Below are 21,011 nucleotides of genomic sequence, written 5' to 3' on the forward strand. Positions count from 1 at the left end.
GTGAAATACATGCATGCAACGTATAAATAAAATGACAATGACAAAACAACCGTGATGACAACTGTCCAGGAAACTGGAATCACGCGATGTAAAAGTCTGAGTGTTTGTTTTCCCTGAAAGGAAAGAAAATGTATGAGTGCACAAGTGTGTGTGTGAGAAAAAAAAACACAGAACAAGTGAAAGTGTCTGTAGTATAGACTGCTAAAAATCCCAAAACACCGAGATAGAGTACATTGATGAAAACGTCGGTGCAGGAACTGCTCTAGCTGTGTTCTGTATGTGTGGTGGTAATGATTCAGTTGAAACTTGGCGACGTCGGGGGGAATGCTTGTAGTTGGTAGTAGTAATTATTGTCGTCACGGTGGTTATCTTGGTTGGCGCACGACGCTGGTGGCGAAAAGGCTGTTTGGTGATGAGTGTTTGAAGAGGTATGCTTTTACAGAACGATCGACAGACAAATCTCTGTACGACCATTAGCGAAAACCTCGCAGAAAAATTTTCTTAACCCAAGATGAAAAAACGACCGTGCGAACTCAAAAAGGAGAAATGGTGACGAATGGAATAACAGAGGACTCCTTTTATTTAAACGTGTCACACGGTCGAAACCAAAATATATATCAAAGATGATATACAAGTAATTACGTTATACTACGAACATTAGTGAATTCGTAAATACCAGTAATGAGACGATAGAAAAAAAAATAACCGTATGAAATGAATAACAAGAGTCAGTGTGTGGCATAAAATATGTATGTATATGTGAGAGTGTGAATGCGACATATAAGAACATAATAAAAAGCAGGCCGTAATTCCAGTCTGTTTTTCGTGAGTGGAAAAATCCACTCTAACAGAGGCGAGAATAAAAACCGCTCTTGTTGAGTCGTGTTGACTATGGTTGGAGATGTTGGTAATACGTAGTTCGGTCTCCATGGCCGTATTTGTTCTTTAGTCGGGTTCACCAGTTATAAGTTGGTAGTCCAGAATTCATGCTGCGTTTTTTCTTCGTCGGGGTCACCACTTTAGTTGAAAGTGGGTATTTGCAGCTCAGCGGGCTGCGTGATCGAATCACGTCGGGGTCACCAGTATAGTAGAAAGTGGGTTATACATCTTTAGATGTATACCTGACTTTCCTACTATAAAATTAAAGAATATAACGGAACGCTGAACTCCAGACTATCAACTTAAACAACATTTATTCAGGTGGTAAATATATACACCTTTAGTTCTTGTTGTTACAGCTTCTGTGTGTATGAGCATAGTTGTTGGGACGTTGTTCTGTAGGTGTGAGCGAGCTGTCGAGTGTAAGTCCGAAAGATGTAGAGAGACAGCTTAACACGTAAAGAGACTGTCTCCAGGCTGGAGTATTAGAGACACTCTTGACACGTCCGTGCTCATGGTCGGCCGACCGTAAAAGAGAAAGATTAAAGCGGGAACGCTTGCTTGTTTAATTCCACGTATGCGTGAGACTACGCATGCGCACGGCGTTACTACACGTGTTTGTGACCCCTCCCCCGTTCACGAGCGCGCATTTTTTTCTTCATATTCGTTCCCAGCAAGTTGTTTTACACCTATTAGACTTTTTTATTTATTTATTTATTTTTGTCACCGGGTCAAACGCTTTAGTTTGACCGCAAGAGCTGCCTGTGTTATTTTGTTACTTGGAGAATAATTTTTTTTCTTTAAATTGCGGAAGTTTATTTATTACACAGTCCTCGCATTCCTTTTAATAATTTTTTAAAACTTCTTTCTTACTGCATTTGAAAATCTACTGGAGCTTACAATACAAAATACTTGTCTATCCTTTGTCTTTCTTTATGCATATTAAATGTAGCCTAGACTTATACAACGAGCATAAACATTTTAACTATGGACTGACGAAACTTTATTACTTCGTAACGGATGTAGCTCTCTCGGCTGAAAGTTAATAAACATTGTCTTTTGACAGTTGCTTGTTCGTCTCGGGATGATAAACATAGCAGTATGAACATCTAGTAAAGTATTCGTGGACTTTATTTGTTTGTTTCTTTCCTTCGTTTTCTTGTCTTTATTTTTGCTTCTCTCATTTTTGAAATGCAGATTTTTTTTGCAGATTCGGAATCCCCACCCACGATATAGTGTGTTCCTGTAAAAAAACGAAAGAAGTCGCAAAGGGGGTGCGGTCCATGATCTTTGCCCCCGCCCATCATTTAAGCTATCAAATACGGTATGTGTGTGTGTGTATAATGAAAGAGGGATATATCAGTGGAGGCGCAATGGCCCAGTGGTTAGGGCAGCGGACTCGCGGTCATAGGATCGCGGTTTCGATTCCCAGACCGGGCGTTGTGAGTGTTTATTGAGTAAAAACACCTAAAGCTCTACGAGGCTCCCGCAGGGGATGGTGGCGAACCCTGCTGTACTCTTTCTCTCACTCTTACTTCCTGTTTTTGTTGTGCCTGTAATATTTATATATATATAGTTTGGTACCCCTCAACCGCCTTTATTTCTTCATAGCTCTCTTTAAAATGCTACACTTAATTGCAACAAAGGTAACATTTTTATTTTCTTGGGGCCTTGGAAAGGAAGAAGCACCTTTAAAATTAAATAATATGTGTTTTAAAGAGAGATTTAAGGAAAAAAAAATCGGGGTGGGGGTAATAATCTTTTTTGAAAACAAAAAATTATCAACGTAATTGTAATCTACACTTGAAAATGTATCTATCCAGTGAAGATAAAGAATATGCACACTCGGAGTTTAAGGTTAGGGTTAGGGTTACATCAAAAACGGGTGGTGTGCGTATTCTTTATCTCCGCCTCTCAGCAAAATTCCCTAAAAAAGAATATGCATTTAAAAAATGTTTCAGCTACTAGAAAACCAAGTCAGAGATGAGGTACCAAACTGTAGTTATGCACACACAGACACTCATCTATACATATATATATATATATATAATGCAGACAGACACTGTGTACCAGTAGGTTACTATAGCACTTGTGATTAAAGCTCCATATTTGGGGAAAGAGAGAAATGGCTGGTGTGAAAACACAGGTTTACAAAGTGGGTCAGGTTCTCTTAAAGTGAATTCTCAAGCTGGAGAAAATCAGTGAAAAGATTTAAATGTGCTAAAATGTTTTTGTTTGCTTGTTTGTGTATTATATGTGTATTTATTTATTTAGTTATTTTATATTGCTGTTAGTGAACAACAACTTCATTGGTAACAGGTTTTTGATGGGACCATCCCTGGTTCACTGTATTTCTAGTAAACAGCAATGAAGAAGGTGTCTGTTATTCAGTGTTGAGCAAATATTACAAGGACTTGGTTCGAATAACACCATTCACTTTGTTTGTTTTGTTTTTTCTTGCTTATGTTTATATCTTTGGATATATATACTGGAGAAAGGCTAACACACACACGTACACATGACTGTGCGTGTGAGAAGACACTTGTTCTATGTTCCTTGTTGTGGGATCGAACTCAGAACCATGTGTCTAAAAATTAATTTCCAATCACACAGCCAGGCCCTCCAAGAGAAAGGATGTTCTGAAACTTCAAGGATAAAGTTTTGAGATCCCAGAAGGTTGAATCCCACTCCTATAGGCCCTGCACACAGCCTTATAATTTTGTTCATTAAAGTTGTAGTTTATTTTGTCACCCAATACCGTTTATATACTAATTGCCATTATTTCAAGAATATGAAACAATTGTCCATAACTTATTAATTAATGTTATCTCAATAAGTCTTAAAGCTTTGATTATTACTTAGTACAATTATTACTTAGTCAGTACTACTCTAAGCTAGTCTTACAGTATGTATCCCCTCCCGTTAGTCCTACAACATACACCCCTTTCTCCCAGCCTTGTAATAGACATTCCACCTCCCAGCTCTGCAACGTGCAACCTCATTTCGTCAGCTCTATATTGTGCTTCTCTTTTAATGTGCACAAGTTACTTATAATTTTTCAACCTCATTTTTCAGTGTGTGTAAAGAGGGTGATGATTAGGAATTTGTATTAAAAAAAAATCATTGAAAGAGAAGCATGATATAGAGAATCTTTGTTGAAGTTGTCTGGAATTTGTGTGGTGTTCCAAATTTTAGTACCCTTGACCATAGCAGTGACCTTGAATCAGGGAAGTAAGGCTGGTATCTATGACATTTTTCCAAACCTTTTAGGCTAGTTTTAGCAGGCAGAAATATTGATTAAGCCTTATGGATTATTCAATGACATGGTTCAAATATTTATAACAGTAGACTCTGCAAATGGAACCTAGGGAAAGGTGTTTGACAGGTACATGTACACCACTCTGAAGGCTTTACTTGACCAGAAATTATGGTCCAAGGTGTTTCATTGTGGACTGGAAGCCAGAACTATGGACATACTTACAAAACACTGTCAAATAGTCTTATAGCCTATCAAAAAGACAAAGATTTTGTTATCATCTGCTCAATATATTCCAGTAAAATATTTGAAATGCATGAAGTTCTGATATTTCATTTATTGCAAGGTTTTGTGGAAGGTTGAGACATAATCATTGTGTTTTATGCTGAGAGTTGGTGTCAAGTTGTTGCCAGCTTCATAAAATAGCAGCATGTTCTCTTACATATCATCTTTAGTTATTTATAGGTCAACAGATTTATAAGTCAAGAAGGACTTATCCACTTCAGAAGATAAATTACTTTATTGCTTTGGAAGGAAGAGTATATTATAAAATGTTGTTACAAGTGTTTCTTTTTTTTTTTTTTTTTTTGAAGCAATTTGAACTGAACTAAATTTTTATTCTATCAACTATCATAGGTGCAGGAGTGGCTATGTGGTAAGAAGCTTGCTTCCCAACCACATGGTTCAGGGTTCAGTCCCACTGCATGGTACCTTGAGCAAATGTCTTCAACTCTAGCCTTGAGCTGATGAAAGTCATGTGAGTGGATTTGGCAGATGGAAACTGAAAGAAGCCCATCATATATGTGTGTGTGTGCATGCATGTATGTCTTTGTGTCTGTGGCTGTCTCCCTTCCACCAATTGACAACTGGTGTTGGTGTGTTTATGTCCCCATCACTTAGTTGTTTAACAAAAGAGACCAATAAGTACCAAATTAAAATTTCCTCAAGGCAATATTCCAGCATGGCCACATACTAATGCAGTCTTTCTCAACCAGGTTCCCTGGAACCCTAGGGTTCTGCAAAAGGTTCCTTGGGGTTCTGTAAAAAAGAGTGGGATAAGTTAATGCTAATTTCATGAATGTTATATTGCTACACATGCACAACATATTGATTATTGTAATATTGTAATACTAGCTGAGGTACCCAGTAATACCCAGGAGTGGGGATATTCCCAGTACCCATTACAATGCCTAATTTCTCTCAGTCAAAAAATGAAATCAAGACATAAGATAGATAATAGAAGACATAAGCAAATTCATTCACAAAACAATAATACAAATAAATATGTGTGGAATCGGAAAAGGACAATCATTAAGAAGGGGTATACGGATAAGTTAAACCTTGTATCTAAGCAATGGTTTGTATAAATGTAGTTTGATTGTTAGCATATCTATGGTTATGCATGAGATACTGAATAGAAAATGCTTGAGAAATAAAATGCACTTACCTATTTAAAACCTGAAACACTGGGGAATAAAATCAAGGAATTGAATAATCAGTTTTAGCAAATGAAAGCGATTTATATTGAAATGCAGAATTAGCAAATGCTAATGAGATTACCGTTAATAAGATGCCTGTTTATACCCATGAAACATTTTTCGTCAAATTGAAATCTGTATTAATGGGTAGGACCAATTTGATGAAAAAATGACCAGAGTCTGGTAGCAAACCCATGTCATTGTCATTTTTGTGCATGTGTGTAAAATGCCAAAATTTTAAGGTTTTGGACAGATTTCATCAAACTGACAGATTTTATGAATTGGGCAAATTTCGTCAAATTGCTAACATTGACACTGAGAGTGAGCTCCATTTATCAAAATATATTTATTCTGTGAAAATATAGCAATAGATTGGTGAAATAATTCTATATAACAAATAGCTAACATATAACTATAATGTTTTTTAGTTCGTTGTAGTCTTAGTGACTCTTGTGGGTGAAGACTGGTCTTCCAGCAGTTGCCCATACATGCAAATTTCTCTCAGAAACTTCCCAGGTGCAGATTAATGATTAATTTACAATATTAATTGTATTTAGTTGTATTATTGGTAGTTCAGCTGGTTCATTTCTTTGATTCACACTGATTTAAAAAAATTTTTTTTGCAAACAAAAGTTATTTTAGTCATTGAAAATATTTAAAAAATGGAAATTTGATAGGATGAAATAGCATATTAATTACTGAATTAAAAGAAATGTATCTGATACACAAATCATCTCTAAGATTTGATCTGCTAAACATTTAATTTGTTTATGATGAATCTCAGCTGGTTTTTTTCCATTGTGCTACTTATCAACAGTCTATCTATGTTAGAGACAGGAAACTTGATTCTGTTTGGTCTTTTTGATCTCTCTCTGTCATTACTCATCTACTTAACCCCTTAATATCAAAAGAAGCAGAAGTCGGATTTACTTCATTTGGCAAGCCACTTCTGACAGACAAACCAACAGAACAGTTTATCCCTTTAGCTCTGGGTTTAGCTGATTCAGGGCTAAGAAAACTTCCTCTCCACAACTACAACTGTGACAACACAGTAACAAGAAACCAACCTGTAGTTTACTGCTATTGTGATGTACTTGTGTAAATTCATATCTATTGCTACTTTGAGTCTCCTAATATGATAATGAGTGTAGTGTTTTTATATATATATATATATATATATATATATATGTGTGTGTGTGTGTGTGTGTATATTCAACTTACGATGAAAGTAAACAAACAAAGTTTATTTTAGAAGCGTTGAGATGTACTGAAAGATAGAGAAATATATTTTTTTTATTCTCAAACGCGTGATAATGCTAATAAATAGCGTGATCAGGATAAATTACCCATACATTGCAGAAAAATACGCTACCGGCCAGCTCTCTCTCTCTCTCTCTCTCTCTCTATATATATATATATATATATATATATATATATATATATATATATATATATGTTCAGAATCACGTCAGACGTGGAGGAAAAGAGAGGATATTAATTCAGTGGAGGAGATGTAGTGAGAATAATAGCCCGGAATGAGAGAAAGTAATACCAATAAGAGAAAGGTAGGGTAAAAAAAAAATCTGCATTTCAACTCTGTGTGAGTATATGTGTGTATGTGTGTGCACAAGGGCAGTGTGCGAATGTTTGTATGTGTGACTATTATGTTCCTTATTTTGTACCCTATCTATATATAAAATACTACAATTAGCCGTCTGTATCGACAGCACATGGTCAGCTAGTCAGTAGTAATTCAACATTAATTTTTGTGAGCTTAATTAATATATATTATGTTACTTCAAGTAAAATACCCTTCTCTCTTTCTTTTCTCATCAAAAACAATGCAGCTCTGTGCGTTCTCATGCACTTACATCTCTTTCGATTTACAAAGTTTTTGTGAACCCTGCTAAACTCTGAACCAGAGACGCAGCCTAAAGATCTACAGAAAATAACAAGAACTAAATAGTAATAAAATATGTTTATAATTCTTAATCTTTTACATGTTTCGTACAGGAAAAGGCATTTAATGTATTAATTATAACAGAGAATCTCATAACTGGTATTACTAATAACAATCCTTTCTACTCAAGGCACAAATCCTAAAATTTGCAGGGAGGGGACCAGTCGATTACATTGACCCCAGTGTTTCACTGATACTTAATTTATTGACCCCAAAAGGATGAAAGGCAAAGTCGACCTCAGTGGAATTTGAACTCAAATTCCGAAAGGATGAAATGCTGCCAATCATTTTGCCCAGCATTCTAATGATTCTACCAGCTCGCCACCTTAATAATAATCATAATAATAATAATTATGTTTAACAATAATTGTTAATCTCTTTCCTTTTATCAAACAAATTATCCATGATGTTTTCAAGGTGAAATTTGTTGTTTTTATTGTTATATTTCATAAGATTAGTCTTTAAAAAAAATTCATTTAATTAATACCTAATTAATGAAGTAAAAAATGAAAGAGAAGGGAAATAAAGAATGCTTCTAACAATGCAGAAAGTTTTACTAAAACCTTCATATATAAGGCGCAAGTGGCTATCTTCAGAAGTAAGCAGTTCAAGAAATGTCTAGTTACATTGATTTCATTATTTTATCTTAAACTGTGCTCAGCATTTGGGTTACCAGTAGTAGCAGCAACTTTCCAACTGTTGGTTGTTGTGATGTATTTTCACATGGTGGTGCATGGAAGATGGTGTTGGCAGCACATGTTATGATGCTGGTCGTAGTCCCCATGATGTATTTATAGGAGCCACTGGTCCATTTCCAATTGACTGTTGATTCCCAGGTTGAGGCAGTGGATCAGTATAGCTTGACACAAAGATTTGCTGTGTTCCTTTCTGGGGCTACTATGAAGGTGTTGGTAGTGAGGTGCTCCTTCATTTCGACGTGGAATTATGATAGATGCAAAAAAATACTTCAATAACAACATTAAGTTTGTAAGTTACAAAAACACTTCCATCAACTTTTTTTTTCCTACACCCAACACTTGTGGTTAAAAAATTCAATAATGTATATATTTACACAGTTTTGCATGAATTAATTAGTTATAATCTTAATGTTTTTCAGAGAAACAAGAAGGTATTTCATCTAGCTGCTGTCACAGGAAGAAAATTATGTCACAGTGGGCCGTTGCTGCTGGAGTTGGGCTCATCACTGCATCAGGACTCCTTTTCACCATCTTCCGATGGAAAAAGTATTATTTATATTGCTTATTCCTTTTCATTTTTTATCAACTACGATTTAGTCCTTTTATTAGAATATATAATTACGCACACATACCCATACACAAACATTGGTACACACATGTGTGCATACATACACACAAACACATGCATACAAGGTTGCAGTGTTGTAAAAATGCATGGGAGTGGCATTTCCTCACTATTTCAAATAAATCTAAATTAAAATTTGTTAAATGTAATGAAATTTATAATTTTCACACTGAAAATGGAAGATGAAAAAAAACTCATTAAATGTTGTTTGTTTTTTTTTTATTTTTTTATTTTTGCATGAGTTGTCCTATTAAAATTATGCTGTCGTATAAACTTGGAGGTGTTGTGATTTTGCAGCAAAATTGTATTACTGTGAAAGCTCTCATTTTCAGTTGAGATGCTGACATTACAGTATTGTACTCTATAACTTTCCCTCAACGTTTTTGATCCAAACTGATGAACAGAAACATAAATATATGTTGTTTATGTGAAGAGAATTTAGAAATTTTGAGTGAATGTGAAATATGTTTGTTTACAGCTGTAGAATTCAAAGTAAATAATGCTAATAGCATGTAAATATTGAATTAAAAACCTTTTTGGATAGAAAACGTCAAAGGCTGCCTTTTACAGTTAAAAGTGAAATACAAATATAAGCATATAAAGATATGTTGCTTGAATATGGAATGTTGTTTTCATCTCTTTTGCTCTCACACATTATCACCTATGACATTTTTTAACAAATGAAAGTGGTTATGACAGGATCTATATAGAATCTGTGTGTCTGTCTATGTTATCATTATGATTGTTTTAACATTTGCATTTCCATGCTTGCATAAGTCAGACAGATTTCATTAAGGAAGATTTTCTACAGCTGGATGTCATTCTTGTTGTCAACCCTCACCTGTTTCCATGTAAAGTAATATTTCCAGATTCAGTCCCACTGCATGGCACCTTAGGTACATGTCTTCTACTATAGCCTCAAGTCAACCAAAGCCTTGTGAGTGGATTTGGTAGATGTTAACTGAAAGAAGCCTGTCTTGTGTGTGTGTTTGTCCCCCACCACTGCTTGACAGTGTTACTGTGTTTACATCTTTGTAACTTAGCGGTTTGGCAAAAGAGAATGATAAAATAGGTACCAGTTGAGTTCTGAGGATGATCTAATAGATTTACACCCTCACCTGAAATTGCTTGCTTTGTGCCAAAATTGAAACCTTTATTTATAGCTTTACCTGCTTTGATACCCACCACTCCAAAGGGAATTACTTCATATATATAAATACATATACACACACACATTAGTACTAGGATGTTTTGCCAATGTCTCATAGTGTATACTTTTAACTGATGCTGAAATAATAAACCTTTATTTAAAGGAAGAAAATTTACCCTGAAAATGTGATCATATTGCACCAGTTTCCAAGAGTATGTCAAGCACCAAACCTTTCTCCTTTTGCTATAAAGCTTGAAACTTTTCTCCGCATGGCCAAGTTACCCTATCAGGTAAGGCTTCCACATTCTGTTTCTTCTTTTCTAAGTAAAAGATATGCAAAAGATAAATAAAAATTGTTCTGGCTTCAGTTTACTAGATTTTTAGGTTCAATAAAATTCTTCAACCATCAATTATTTAGATATGTAAGTAAATACAGATGTGTGTGGTGTGTGTGTGTGTGTGTATGTGTGTGTGTGTACATTTGTGCATAAGAGTTCATTGGGTCAAAGAGTTCAGAGGTCAGTCTTTATAATAAGAATTTCTTGATAGGGATGGCTTATTTTAATGTTATATATATTGCCAGGTTGAATATACCTATGAGATGTCACCCAAACATAAAATACCTTGGATTACATACAATGGAGAAGTTGTCAGTGACTCCCAGTTCATTATTGAGTATTTGAACAAGAAATTCAACCTTAACTTTAACATTCATCTCACAGATGAACAACGAAGTATTGCTAGGGCCATGCAGAAAATGTTAGAAGAGAACTTGTATTGGTAATTATTTTTGTTTTATTTTTATATTTTATGCATTTGTGTGTGTGTGTGTGTGTGCATATTTCTATCTCTCAAAATATTTCATAAAAAAAAACAAGAACAGAAGGCCACAATTGGTCAGTATGCACCCTGGCGCGAGACAGAACTGGAGACAAATGCCGCGCAAATAAGAGCCAATCAGGGTGGTGGACACAACAGGGTCCAAACGGCCGAAGGCTAGATGTTAGCCGCTATGTTATCATACGTAAATAAATACCAGAGAGAGAGGTATGTTGATGTACTATGCAAGCTTCCAATAGAGTTAAGCTCTTGTGGCCAGACATTGTTCTATATCAATCTCAATTCCAGCTATCATGAGAAGGCACCGAGCTGGCAGAATTGTTAGCATTCTGGGCAAAACGCTTAGTGGCATTTTGTCTGTCCTTTTGTTCTGAGTTCAAATTCCACCAAAGTCGACTTCGCCTGTATTCCTTTTGGTGTTGATAAAATAAGTACCAGTTGAGCCCTGGGGTCGATACAATTGACTTGCCTCCTCCTTGCTGGCCTTGTACCAAAATTTGAAACCTTTCTTATGACTATCATCACCCACCATCTATCTTCTCAATCTTTAAATTAAATGAGGCTTCAGAGTTATTGCCCCTATCTTGATCAATCAAATTTAGACATGAAGGTTAACATTTTCCTCTCATTAAAAGCAGAGGAATCCGTGGTCCATTAATTTTTTGTCTTTTTGGAGATTTCTGCGGGACAACCTGTTGAAAGCCACCGACCAGATTTGTGGGTGGTGTAAGGTCCCCTCCCAACCCAGAGTAACGTGGTGGTGGAACAAGGAGGTAGACAGGGCTATTAGACAAAAGAAACAGGCTTGGAAGGACTGGAAGAACGGTGGTAGCAGGGAATTGTACCAATGTGCCAGAAGGGAGGCTAGGCGACAGGTTTATTTAGCCAGAGGGGAAGCAGATAAGGAAAGATTTGCCAATGTTCTGCGCCGTGAGGACCAAAGACTCGAGGTATTTCGTGTTGCAAGACAGTGTAGGAGAGAGAATAGTGATGTTGTAGGAGAGAAATGTGTTCGCATGGATGATGGTACGCTTGCATTAAATGAGGATGCAAAGAAAGAGGTCTGGAGATGCCACTACGATAGATTGCTTAATAAAGAGAATGAATGGGAGAAAGAGAGCCTGCCTTATGTCGACCCAATAGAGGGACCAGCTATCCGAGTTGATAGTACCAGGGTAGATAAAGCAATTAAGAGTATGAAGACCGGGAAAGCCCCCGGCCCATCAGGAATCACTGCAGAGATGCTCAAAATATCTGGCAGTGTTGGCTATAGCCTAGTCACCCGTATTACGAACCAGGTGATACACGAAGGAGTCATACCCTATAACTGGTGTAGCAGCATCATAGTCAACTGCTACAAAGGTAAAGGGGACGCTTTAGATACAAATAATTACAGAGGCATCAAGCTGTTAGATCAGGTTATGAAAGTTACAGAGAGGGTCATAGCCCAACTAATTAGGGAGCGAATCAATTTAGATGAGATGCAGTTTGGGTTCGTGCCAGGTAAAAGCACTACTGATGCCTTATTTCTAGTGAGACAGTTGCAGGAGAAATACCTAGCTAAGGATAAACCTCTGTACCTGGCTTTCGTTGACATGGAGAAAGCCTTTGACAGGGTCCCCCGATCCCTTATCTGGTGGTCAATGAGGAAACTTGGGATAGAAGAATGGTTAGTGAGAGCTGTGCGAGCCATGTACAGAGATGCTGCCAGTAAGGTGAGGGTTGGAAATGAGTACAGCAATGAATTCCGGGTAGAGGTAGGGGTCCACCAAGGTTCCGTCCTCAGCCCCCTATTATTTACCATAGTCCTCCAGGCAATCACAGAGGAGTTCAAGACAGGTTGCCCCTGGGAGCTCCTCTATGCTGATGACCTTGCCCTAATTGCGGAGTCACTATCAGAACTAGAGGAGAAGTTTCAGGTGTGGAAGCAAGGTCTAGAATTGAAGGGCCTTAGAGTCAACCTAGCTAAAACCAAAATCCTAATAAGTAGGAAGGTAGATAAAACACAAACCCCTTCAGGTAGATGGCCCTGCTCAGTATGTAGAAAAGGAGTAGGTAGTAACTCTATAAGATGTACCCGGTGCAAGCTATGGACACATAAGAGGTGCAGCAACATCAAAGGCAGGTTAACTAGCAAGTTAGTTTTTGTTTGTGGCAGATGTTCAGGTGCAATAAAGACTGCAAACAAACAGGAAACAACTTCTATCTCATTCCAGGGTGAAAAACTAGAGGTAGTCGATAGCTTCCGCTATCTGGGCGACCAAGTTAGTAGTGGGGGTGGGTGCGCTGAAAGTGTAGCTGCTAGAATAAGAATAGCCTGGGCAAAGTTTAGAGAGCTCTTACCCCTGCTGGCGACAAAGGGACTCTCACTCAGAGTAAAAGGCAGACTGTATGACGCATGCGTACGAACAACCATGCTACATGGCAGTGAAACATGGGCTGTAACTGCTGAGGACATACGTAAGCTCACAAGGAATGAAGCCAGTATGCTCCGTTGGATGTGTAATGTCAATGTGAATACCCGTCAGAGTGTAAGTATCTTGAGAGAAAAGCTGAACATTAGAAGCATCAGTTGTGGCGTGCAAGAGAGACGATTGCGCTGGTATGGACATGTGGTGAGAATGGAGGAGGATAGCTGCGTGAAAAAGTGCCACACCCTAACAGTTGAGGGAACCCGTGGAAGAGGTAGGCCCAGGAAGACCTGGGCTGAGGTGGTGAGGCAAGACCTTCGTACATTGGGCCTCACCGAGGCGATGACTACGGACCGAGACCTTTGGAAATGGGCTGTGCGTGAGAAGACCCGGCAAGCCAAGTAAGATCGTTGCCAGTGCCCCTGGACTGGTTCTTGTGCGGGTGGCACATGAGATGCACCATTTTGAGCGTGGCCGTTGCCAGTACCGCCTGACTGGCTCCTGTAGGATTTTCGAGCGAGATCGTTGCCAGTGCCCCTGGACTGGCTTGTGCGGGTGGCACATAAAAGACACCATTTCGAGCGTGGCCGTTTTCGTGCAGGTGACACGTAAAAGCACCCACTACACTCTCTGAGTGGTTGGCGTTAGGAAGGGCATCCAGCTGTAGAAACTCTGCCAAATCGGACTGGAGCCTGGTGTTGCCATCCGGTTTCACCAGTCCTCAGTCAAATCGTCCAACCCATGCTAGCATGGAAAGCGGACGTTAAACGATGATGATGATATTATGTATATTATCACTAATTTAACTCTTTGGTTTAATCTGCAGATGGTATCCTTATCCCAGTCGTTATTTTTAACTGCTTTTATTTCAATTTATTTTGAAAGATTTAGCAAAATAACTGTATCACTATTAATCTTCGGTTTGAAGTGGCAAACTGGCAGAATCGGTTGCATGTTGGGCAAAATGCTTAGTGATATTTCATCTGTCTTTGTGTTCTGAGTTCAAATTCCGTCAAGATCGGTTTTGCTTTTCATCCTTTTGGGGGTAACAGTTGAGTATTTGGGTCGATGAAATCAACTTAACCCCTCCCCTCAAAATTTCTGGTCTTGTACATATAATAGAAAGGATTATTAACCTTGGGCTTGGAACATAAATTAACAAAGGATTTTGATGGAAGGTTTTAAATTAGACCCCCGTTAAAACTGGGAGTTTGTATCCTAGAACTAGCAGAGGTTCCAGAGGCTTGGTATCGAAAGGGTTAAATATGCTTGCCTTAAATCGTGACCAAAGTTAAAATACTTAACTACGTTTCTTTTATTAGTCATGATGCTTGATCTTTCAAATTTTATTCCGTAGGGGTCTTGCACGTTTACGATGGGTCTATGGAAACTCCCATACCAGAAAAATTATCCCTATGCTCGCATTCCAGTATTGGTTGATAAAGAGAAGAGTTCAACATTCTACATATTGCCAAGGGATTGGTCGACATACTCTTGCAGAAGTCAATCAAATTGTGTTGGATGATTTAAAGGCTCTCTCTGATTTTCTTGGTAAGTAACCATGACCATCATCATCATGATCATCATCCACAGCAGCATCTTAACCATCATCATTATCATCAATATAATTCTCATCATTAAGGTGGTGGAATTGGCAGAACTGTTAGCATGCTGGGCAAAATGCTTTTTGTCATTTCGTCCCTTTTCACATTCTGAGTTCAAATTCCACAGTGTAATATAGCCCAGTGGATTGAGATCTGAGAAATTAGGAGGCCAAATGTTAGGGGTTATGTGATCATGAAAATTTTCACCCATCCTTCCCTGTGTTACTAGAGCCATGTGTGATAGTGCAGAATCTTACTGAAACATATATGGTCCTCCATTGCATACACTGTCTATCCCGGGTTTAACAAGAATCTTGCACACAAAATACACATACGAAATCTGAATTTATTTCGTCTGAAACATATATACACACATGTACATATGTGTATATATGTTTATATCGGATAGCTAATTATTTCTCTTCTCTGCTCCCATAATTTAATAAACAGTTTATTGTTTTTTATGCATCATCACCATTTTTCATATTTTGCATGGGTATGTCTATATTATCATTATTTATATTAATTTATGACTAACTATATTTTTTCATAACTGCATCTATACATATATATGTTTGTGTGTGTGTGTGTGTGTGTAAATATATATATATTTATTTATGTTTATGTAAATTTAATTAGAGGTTAAAATAGCCTCATTAAGAGATAAAAATATCCAATGAATTACTGGTTCATTGTCTATTATTTTTTGATGAATAGTGATATTCATAAAATAATAGGTCTTGATTTATAAATATTCAAATTAAAATTCAGAAAATGGAGATGTAGCATTTATATAATTTATTGACTTCACAAGTCCAACATATTCTCTTATGGCTGTTTCAGTTTTTGCCCAAGATTAAATTCAAATAACCAAATCATTGTATTGGGAAAAATCAGAAAATCTATACCCATTACCGAAGCAATGTGATGAAAATTGTTGGAGGAAAAGAGAAAGAATACAAACAAAAATGAGTGAATGTGTTCATAGGTTCCTATAATATGACTTTTCCAAAATATAACATTTAATTTATTTTTCATCAGAAATTAACATAAAATTTTTTACTCTTTATTATTCTATTTTATTCCTTATAAACTGTGAATTTCCCCGTCCAGGAATTTCGTAGATACTCACCTTGTCTCTAATGACAGAATACCCAGTGTACAGACATGCTAGCCTATCACTTGGGATATCCTAGAAACAGCTGTAAGACTTCAAATTCACCTTAACCAAATTAAATTATTATAAATGACTTGAGATACTCATCCTGCTTTCGCTTTTGTTGACCTTTTCCTCTAATTTATATATATATGTGTTGTGTGTTATTTTAACAGGTAAAAAGAAATTCTTGATGGGAGATGAACCCTGTGAGACTGATTGTGCCATTTTGGGGATGATAGCTTATTCAAGGCAGATGCCAGAAAACTGCATTTTAAAAGAAGTTATTGATGGTTAGTATAGCTACTTGTATATCTTTGTTTACAATTACTTGTATTTCCCAATGAACATTAGATGTGTAGTGGAATGATTAAACAAAAGTGGTCATATGAGAATTAACCGTTGTTAAATCCTGTGTTATTTAAGTTCATCTTGTATCTTGCACTTGTTTATGTCAATTGACTGTGTTCATGCTGGGACATTGATTTGAGGGGTTTTAGTTGAAGAAATCGACCCCAGTACTTATTGGGGTTTTTTTTTTTTTTTTTTTTTTTTAGTCTGCTACTTATTCTCTTGGTCACTTTATATAAAGGGTAAAGGTCTCCTCAGTCATGAATGACCATGGGGTTGCACCTAGAAAGTTCCCCTCCAAAGCACAAGTCCAGGCAAGGTTGCTTATGGAAGACCAGCAGTCACCCATGCATACCAGCCTCCCCTCTCCATGCTGCCAATGTTATCCAAGGCAAAGGCCAAAACCGATACAGCTTTGCACCAGTGACTTCACAACTCATTTCTACAGCTGAGTTAACTAGAGCAACGTGAAATAAAGTGTCTTGCTCAAGAATGCAACACACGGCCTGGTCCAGGAATCAAACTCACTACTTCATGATTGTGAGCCCAAAGCTCTAACCACTGAGCCATGTGCCTTCACTAACTTATATATATATATGTGTGTGTTCCCACGTGACCAGTGTTCGGCCAAGCCTGACCTTTCATTCTTGGGCGGCTGTTGTGCATGCGACATCGTTATTTCTCCCTGTGCCTGTGAAATCTTATATCCCTGCTGTAAGGCATTATTTTCATATACGCCAGCTTAATTTAATTTGTCCTTACTCGAAAGACATCTGTTGTTATGTCCTGTTATTATTTTTATTGTATTTGTATAACATTGTTCGTTTTTTTTCCATCCTTGTTTTTGTATACATTTGCTGCTTTCTTCTAAGGAATCTAATGCTCTTAGCGTAATTTTTCCTTGGGGCTGGCCAGATTGGAGCAATATTGAGAATAACCAGCCAAAATTGCAAGGATAATCTGGATCTCGACTGAAGAAAGAAAACTACGAATGACCTGTCCGTGTCCTCTTTGTATCGTCTATGTGGATGTTTTGTCCCTTTCTTGTATCACCTAACTGTCTGAATATTTTGTGTTCTTGTCCCATTCTGTATCATTTTTATATATATATATACATACAATAATAATTAAGGGCATATGCTGAGAGGAAATCACTAAATCATTGAACCTGATTAAATATCATTACTATTATTATTACACATGTGTTGAAAAGCAAGGGAGTAAGCTAATGGAAATTCATGACTCGATTTTATGAATTTCCGTTAGTTTGCTCCCTTGGTTTTGACACCTGTAATGATAATAGTAATGATATTTAATGTGGTTCAACGATTTAGTGTCTCCTCTCAGCATATAGGCAAGAATTTTTTCCATGCCCTTAATTATAATTGTATTTATGATTTCACTTTAATAAGTCTATTTTTTTATATGCTGGCCACTGATAAAATTTTCAACAATTCCTTTATATATATATATGTATATGTATGTATATATATATATATATATATATATATATATATATATATATATATATATATATATATATATATATATATATATATATATATATATATATATATATATATGTGTGTGTGTGTGTGTGTGTGTGTGTGTATATATGTGTGTGTGTGTGTGTGTATATATATGTGTGTGTGTGTGTGTATATATGTGTGTGTGTGTGTATATATGTGTGTGTGTGTGTGTGTATATATATATATATATATATATATATATATATATACGCAAACACATGCATATTGGGCTTCTTTCAGTTTCTGTCCCACAAGGCTTTGATTGGCCTTTTGTCTAGAACTCTATTGTCCAATCTCTAGAAGTTTATAGATAAAATGAAATGACCTTGTCTTATAGAAGTTGATCTGAATATTATTATTATACCATTTCCTCTAATCTTCCTGCTGCAATAAATTCTCTCCTTTCTTCCTGTCACCATAATGTTTTTCCTATATTAAATACTAGCTTGAGCAAGGGAATTCATTCTTTTGACTATTTCTGGTTAGGGAATCATGATGTGACACAAAGTGGTGATTTTTGGAATGTTTTTTTTAAATGTTTAATACATGTATATTCACCTGATGAAAATGTTTATTTCGCATGATGTTACATTTCTATTCATCAATAAAAAAAAACTCATTAGAAACAGCTGTAGTGAATGAACCATTATCCATCTGTTGCTATATATAATGTATGTATATATAATGTATATATATATATGTGTGTGTATATGTATATAAATCATACAACACACATGTGCACACACACACTTGTTATATTGTTTTTAGTAATTGCTTTTTGATAACGATGTTGATTCATTAATAAAATATAATTTCAAATTTTAATATTCATTTTTCTCTTTTTTCGTCTTTCAAGATGATGTATTCCCAAATATAACTGCCTACTTTGAAAGAATGAAATCTATGTATTGGCCTGACTGGTTTGATCCAACTGTGAAATTTCCTACTTTTGGACTTCAGCCTCAAAAGAGTAATTTCACATCATAAATAGAAGCTGTATCTTACAAGAAACAAGATGAACATTAATGAATCTGTTGTCAGAAATAAATAGTTTAAAAACCAAAGTGAAAAAAATAAAAGCCATCAAATGTATCAAATGTTATGATTTTGCTTTTGTGCCTAAATCTATCAAGTTTCTTAACAATCTTTTTCAGGTTTTAAGGATTTGATTTGATTGTATTGATCCTAGGGAAGCAATTTCTAAAATCTCTACAGCTTAACCTGACATATTGGGAAAGTCATTGCCTAGATTGATCTGCAAGGCATAAAATGTGTCACAATGTATTCAAACAATGCGAGTTGAAGAAAAAGATCAATAGAAGGATTATATCCTGCAATCAACAGACACATTTGCCCAATCCCAAGCAACTTAAGTACCTAATTCAACTGAATCTCAATTATTTCTTATATATATATATATATATATATATGCATGTACACAGACATGCATTCTTACATACATATACCTGTACATAATATATATATCTTAATATGTATATATATATGTCAATATAAATATGTATAAGCGCAAGGAGTTTGCTTCCCGTCCATATAGTTCCAGTACTTTGAGTATACATCTTTCACAATAGCCCTGGGTCAATCAAAGCCTTCTGAGGGTATCTGGTAGACGGAAACGGAAAAACATCATCATAAAATATAAGCCCAGTTTTGTAATTAGTCCTTACATTAAGTTAATTTATTTGTCTAAATCCGACGTAGGAAGATGAAGAATGTTATTGGTTTAAAAGAACTTATAACAAGAAGTTTATTGATTTATCCAAATATATATTTCAAATTCCCACTCATGTACTAACCTTACCCTCATAAACAACGCACTTATCTTCGTGAAGAACTCACAGTTATCTTGGCAAGATAGGGATATAAGACTAGCAGCTAGGAAAACAATTGTAGAATTCAAAGGAAGATACTGGACTTGACAAAACAGTCCTACTAATTTTGCTATAATTATGGATTCTAGTGACTCAGTATAAGTTACGGGTCTACTAAACATTTATATATTACACCGCATGAATAAAGAAATCCGGGGATAGGGGGTTGCCATTATAGAGATGACACTTTGTTTACACTGTATAAACGTAATAGGAGAGCTTTGGAAGCACTGGAAAAACTTGACAACATTTTTCAAAAACTTCTGTCTCACAATGTCGATGGAGAAAGACTATAACATCCTGAATTTTCTGGATGTTGTATTGGTATTGGACTTTACAATCTGTACCAAAAGCCCAATCAATCTCAAATATGTCTATCGAAAATCAGACCATCTTAAAACAGTGATTAATTCGAGGAGTATTTGACTTAGCTTTGTAGACTCCCGACTAAGAAATTTTCCGACAGATTGAAGAATACTGTAATACTGCGTAGTCTAGGACCGGATACGCTGGAAAATCCGCTATATTCCAGAAGTAGTTATTAAAAAGACGCTTAAGGATGGAATATATACACACAAATGGTATAAAATAACAACTTTATTGTTAATAGAATTAGATTCGACGAGAGAAATAAGAACATCATAATCAGTACATCAGGTAATAATGATTATATCCCAACTAAAGAGAGGCACAGCGAACCTTGCTGTGTGATTTCGAATGAAAGAACTGGAATTGACCCAGCTATTTTGCAGCAAGGACAAGCCGTGGGCTTTGGTAGTGATAACAAGGATAATAAAAATAAGAATAGAAAGAGTGTTTCTAGTCCGGGAAACAGACGCATCTCTCTTTACAACATTATGAACTGCAATATACAGACTAATAACTATACTAATGCTAATTATGACAAGAAAACTAACATAATTAAGGCACGTAATAGATGGATTATCTAGTATAATACTCCATTTAAATCTCATGTAGCCACAAACATCCCAGGCTAAATCTTTATGGCCTTAGACAAATATTTTTCTCCTCCAAGTGGATATAGCAGGATTTTCAATAGGCATACTGCAAAATTTGCATACTCAACCACATCTAACAACACTGTTATTACAGCAGCTCACAGCATCAGAAAACTGAAAACCCCCGAAGTAAAGGAAGAAACTATAAAAATAAGTCTGGGTTTAT

At 36.2% G+C, this 21,011-nt stretch overlaps 1 protein-coding gene across 5 annotated transcripts; it reads left to right on the forward strand.

The window, feature by feature from the left end:
- The first annotated feature begins 1,852 nt into the window (after positions 1-1,852).
- LOC106881964 (failed axon connections homolog) lies at positions 1,853-19,034 on the forward strand. Of its 5 annotated transcripts, none has more exons than XM_014932512.3 (8): positions 1,853-1,991; positions 7,461-7,578; positions 8,691-8,817; positions 10,210-10,336; positions 10,630-10,826; positions 14,655-14,848; positions 16,234-16,350; positions 18,794-19,034. In XM_014932512.3, exons 3-8 carry the CDS (start codon positions 8,738-8,740, stop codon positions 18,922-18,924), a joined length of 846 nt encoding a protein of 281 aa, XP_014787998.1. In that variant the 5' UTR covers positions 1,853-1,991; positions 7,461-7,578; positions 8,691-8,737; the 3' UTR covers positions 18,925-19,034. The 5 variants fall into 5 exon arrangements, with proteins under 5 accessions (XP_014787998.1, XP_014787991.1, XP_014788005.1 ...); XM_052968559.2 differs by having other exon boundaries at positions 1,878-1,996; XM_014932505.3 differs by lacking the exon at positions 7,461-7,578 and having other exon boundaries at positions 1,857-1,991.
- Positions 19,035-21,011: the final 1,977 nt, after the last annotated feature.

This window comes from Octopus bimaculoides, chromosome 6 (assembly GCF_046866305.1).
Source record: "Octopus bimaculoides isolate indiv1 chromosome 6, ASM4686630v1, whole genome shotgun sequence".
In the NCBI taxonomy this organism is placed as follows: domain Eukaryota; kingdom Metazoa; phylum Mollusca; class Cephalopoda; order Octopoda; family Octopodidae; genus Octopus; species Octopus bimaculoides.

Coding starts and splice junctions, on each gene's coding strand:
- LOC106881964 (XM_014932512.3), top strand. CDS start 8,738: ATGTCACAGTGGGCCGTTGCTGCTGGAGTTGGGCTCATCACTGCATCA. Junction 8,818..10,209: donor ACCATCTTCCGATGGAAAAA/GTATTATTTATA, acceptor CTTTATTTAAAG/GAAGAAAATTTACCCTGAAA. Junction 14,849..16,233: donor GGCTCTCTCTGATTTTCTTG/GTAAGTAACCAT, acceptor TTATTTTAACAG/GTAAAAAGAAATTCTTGATG.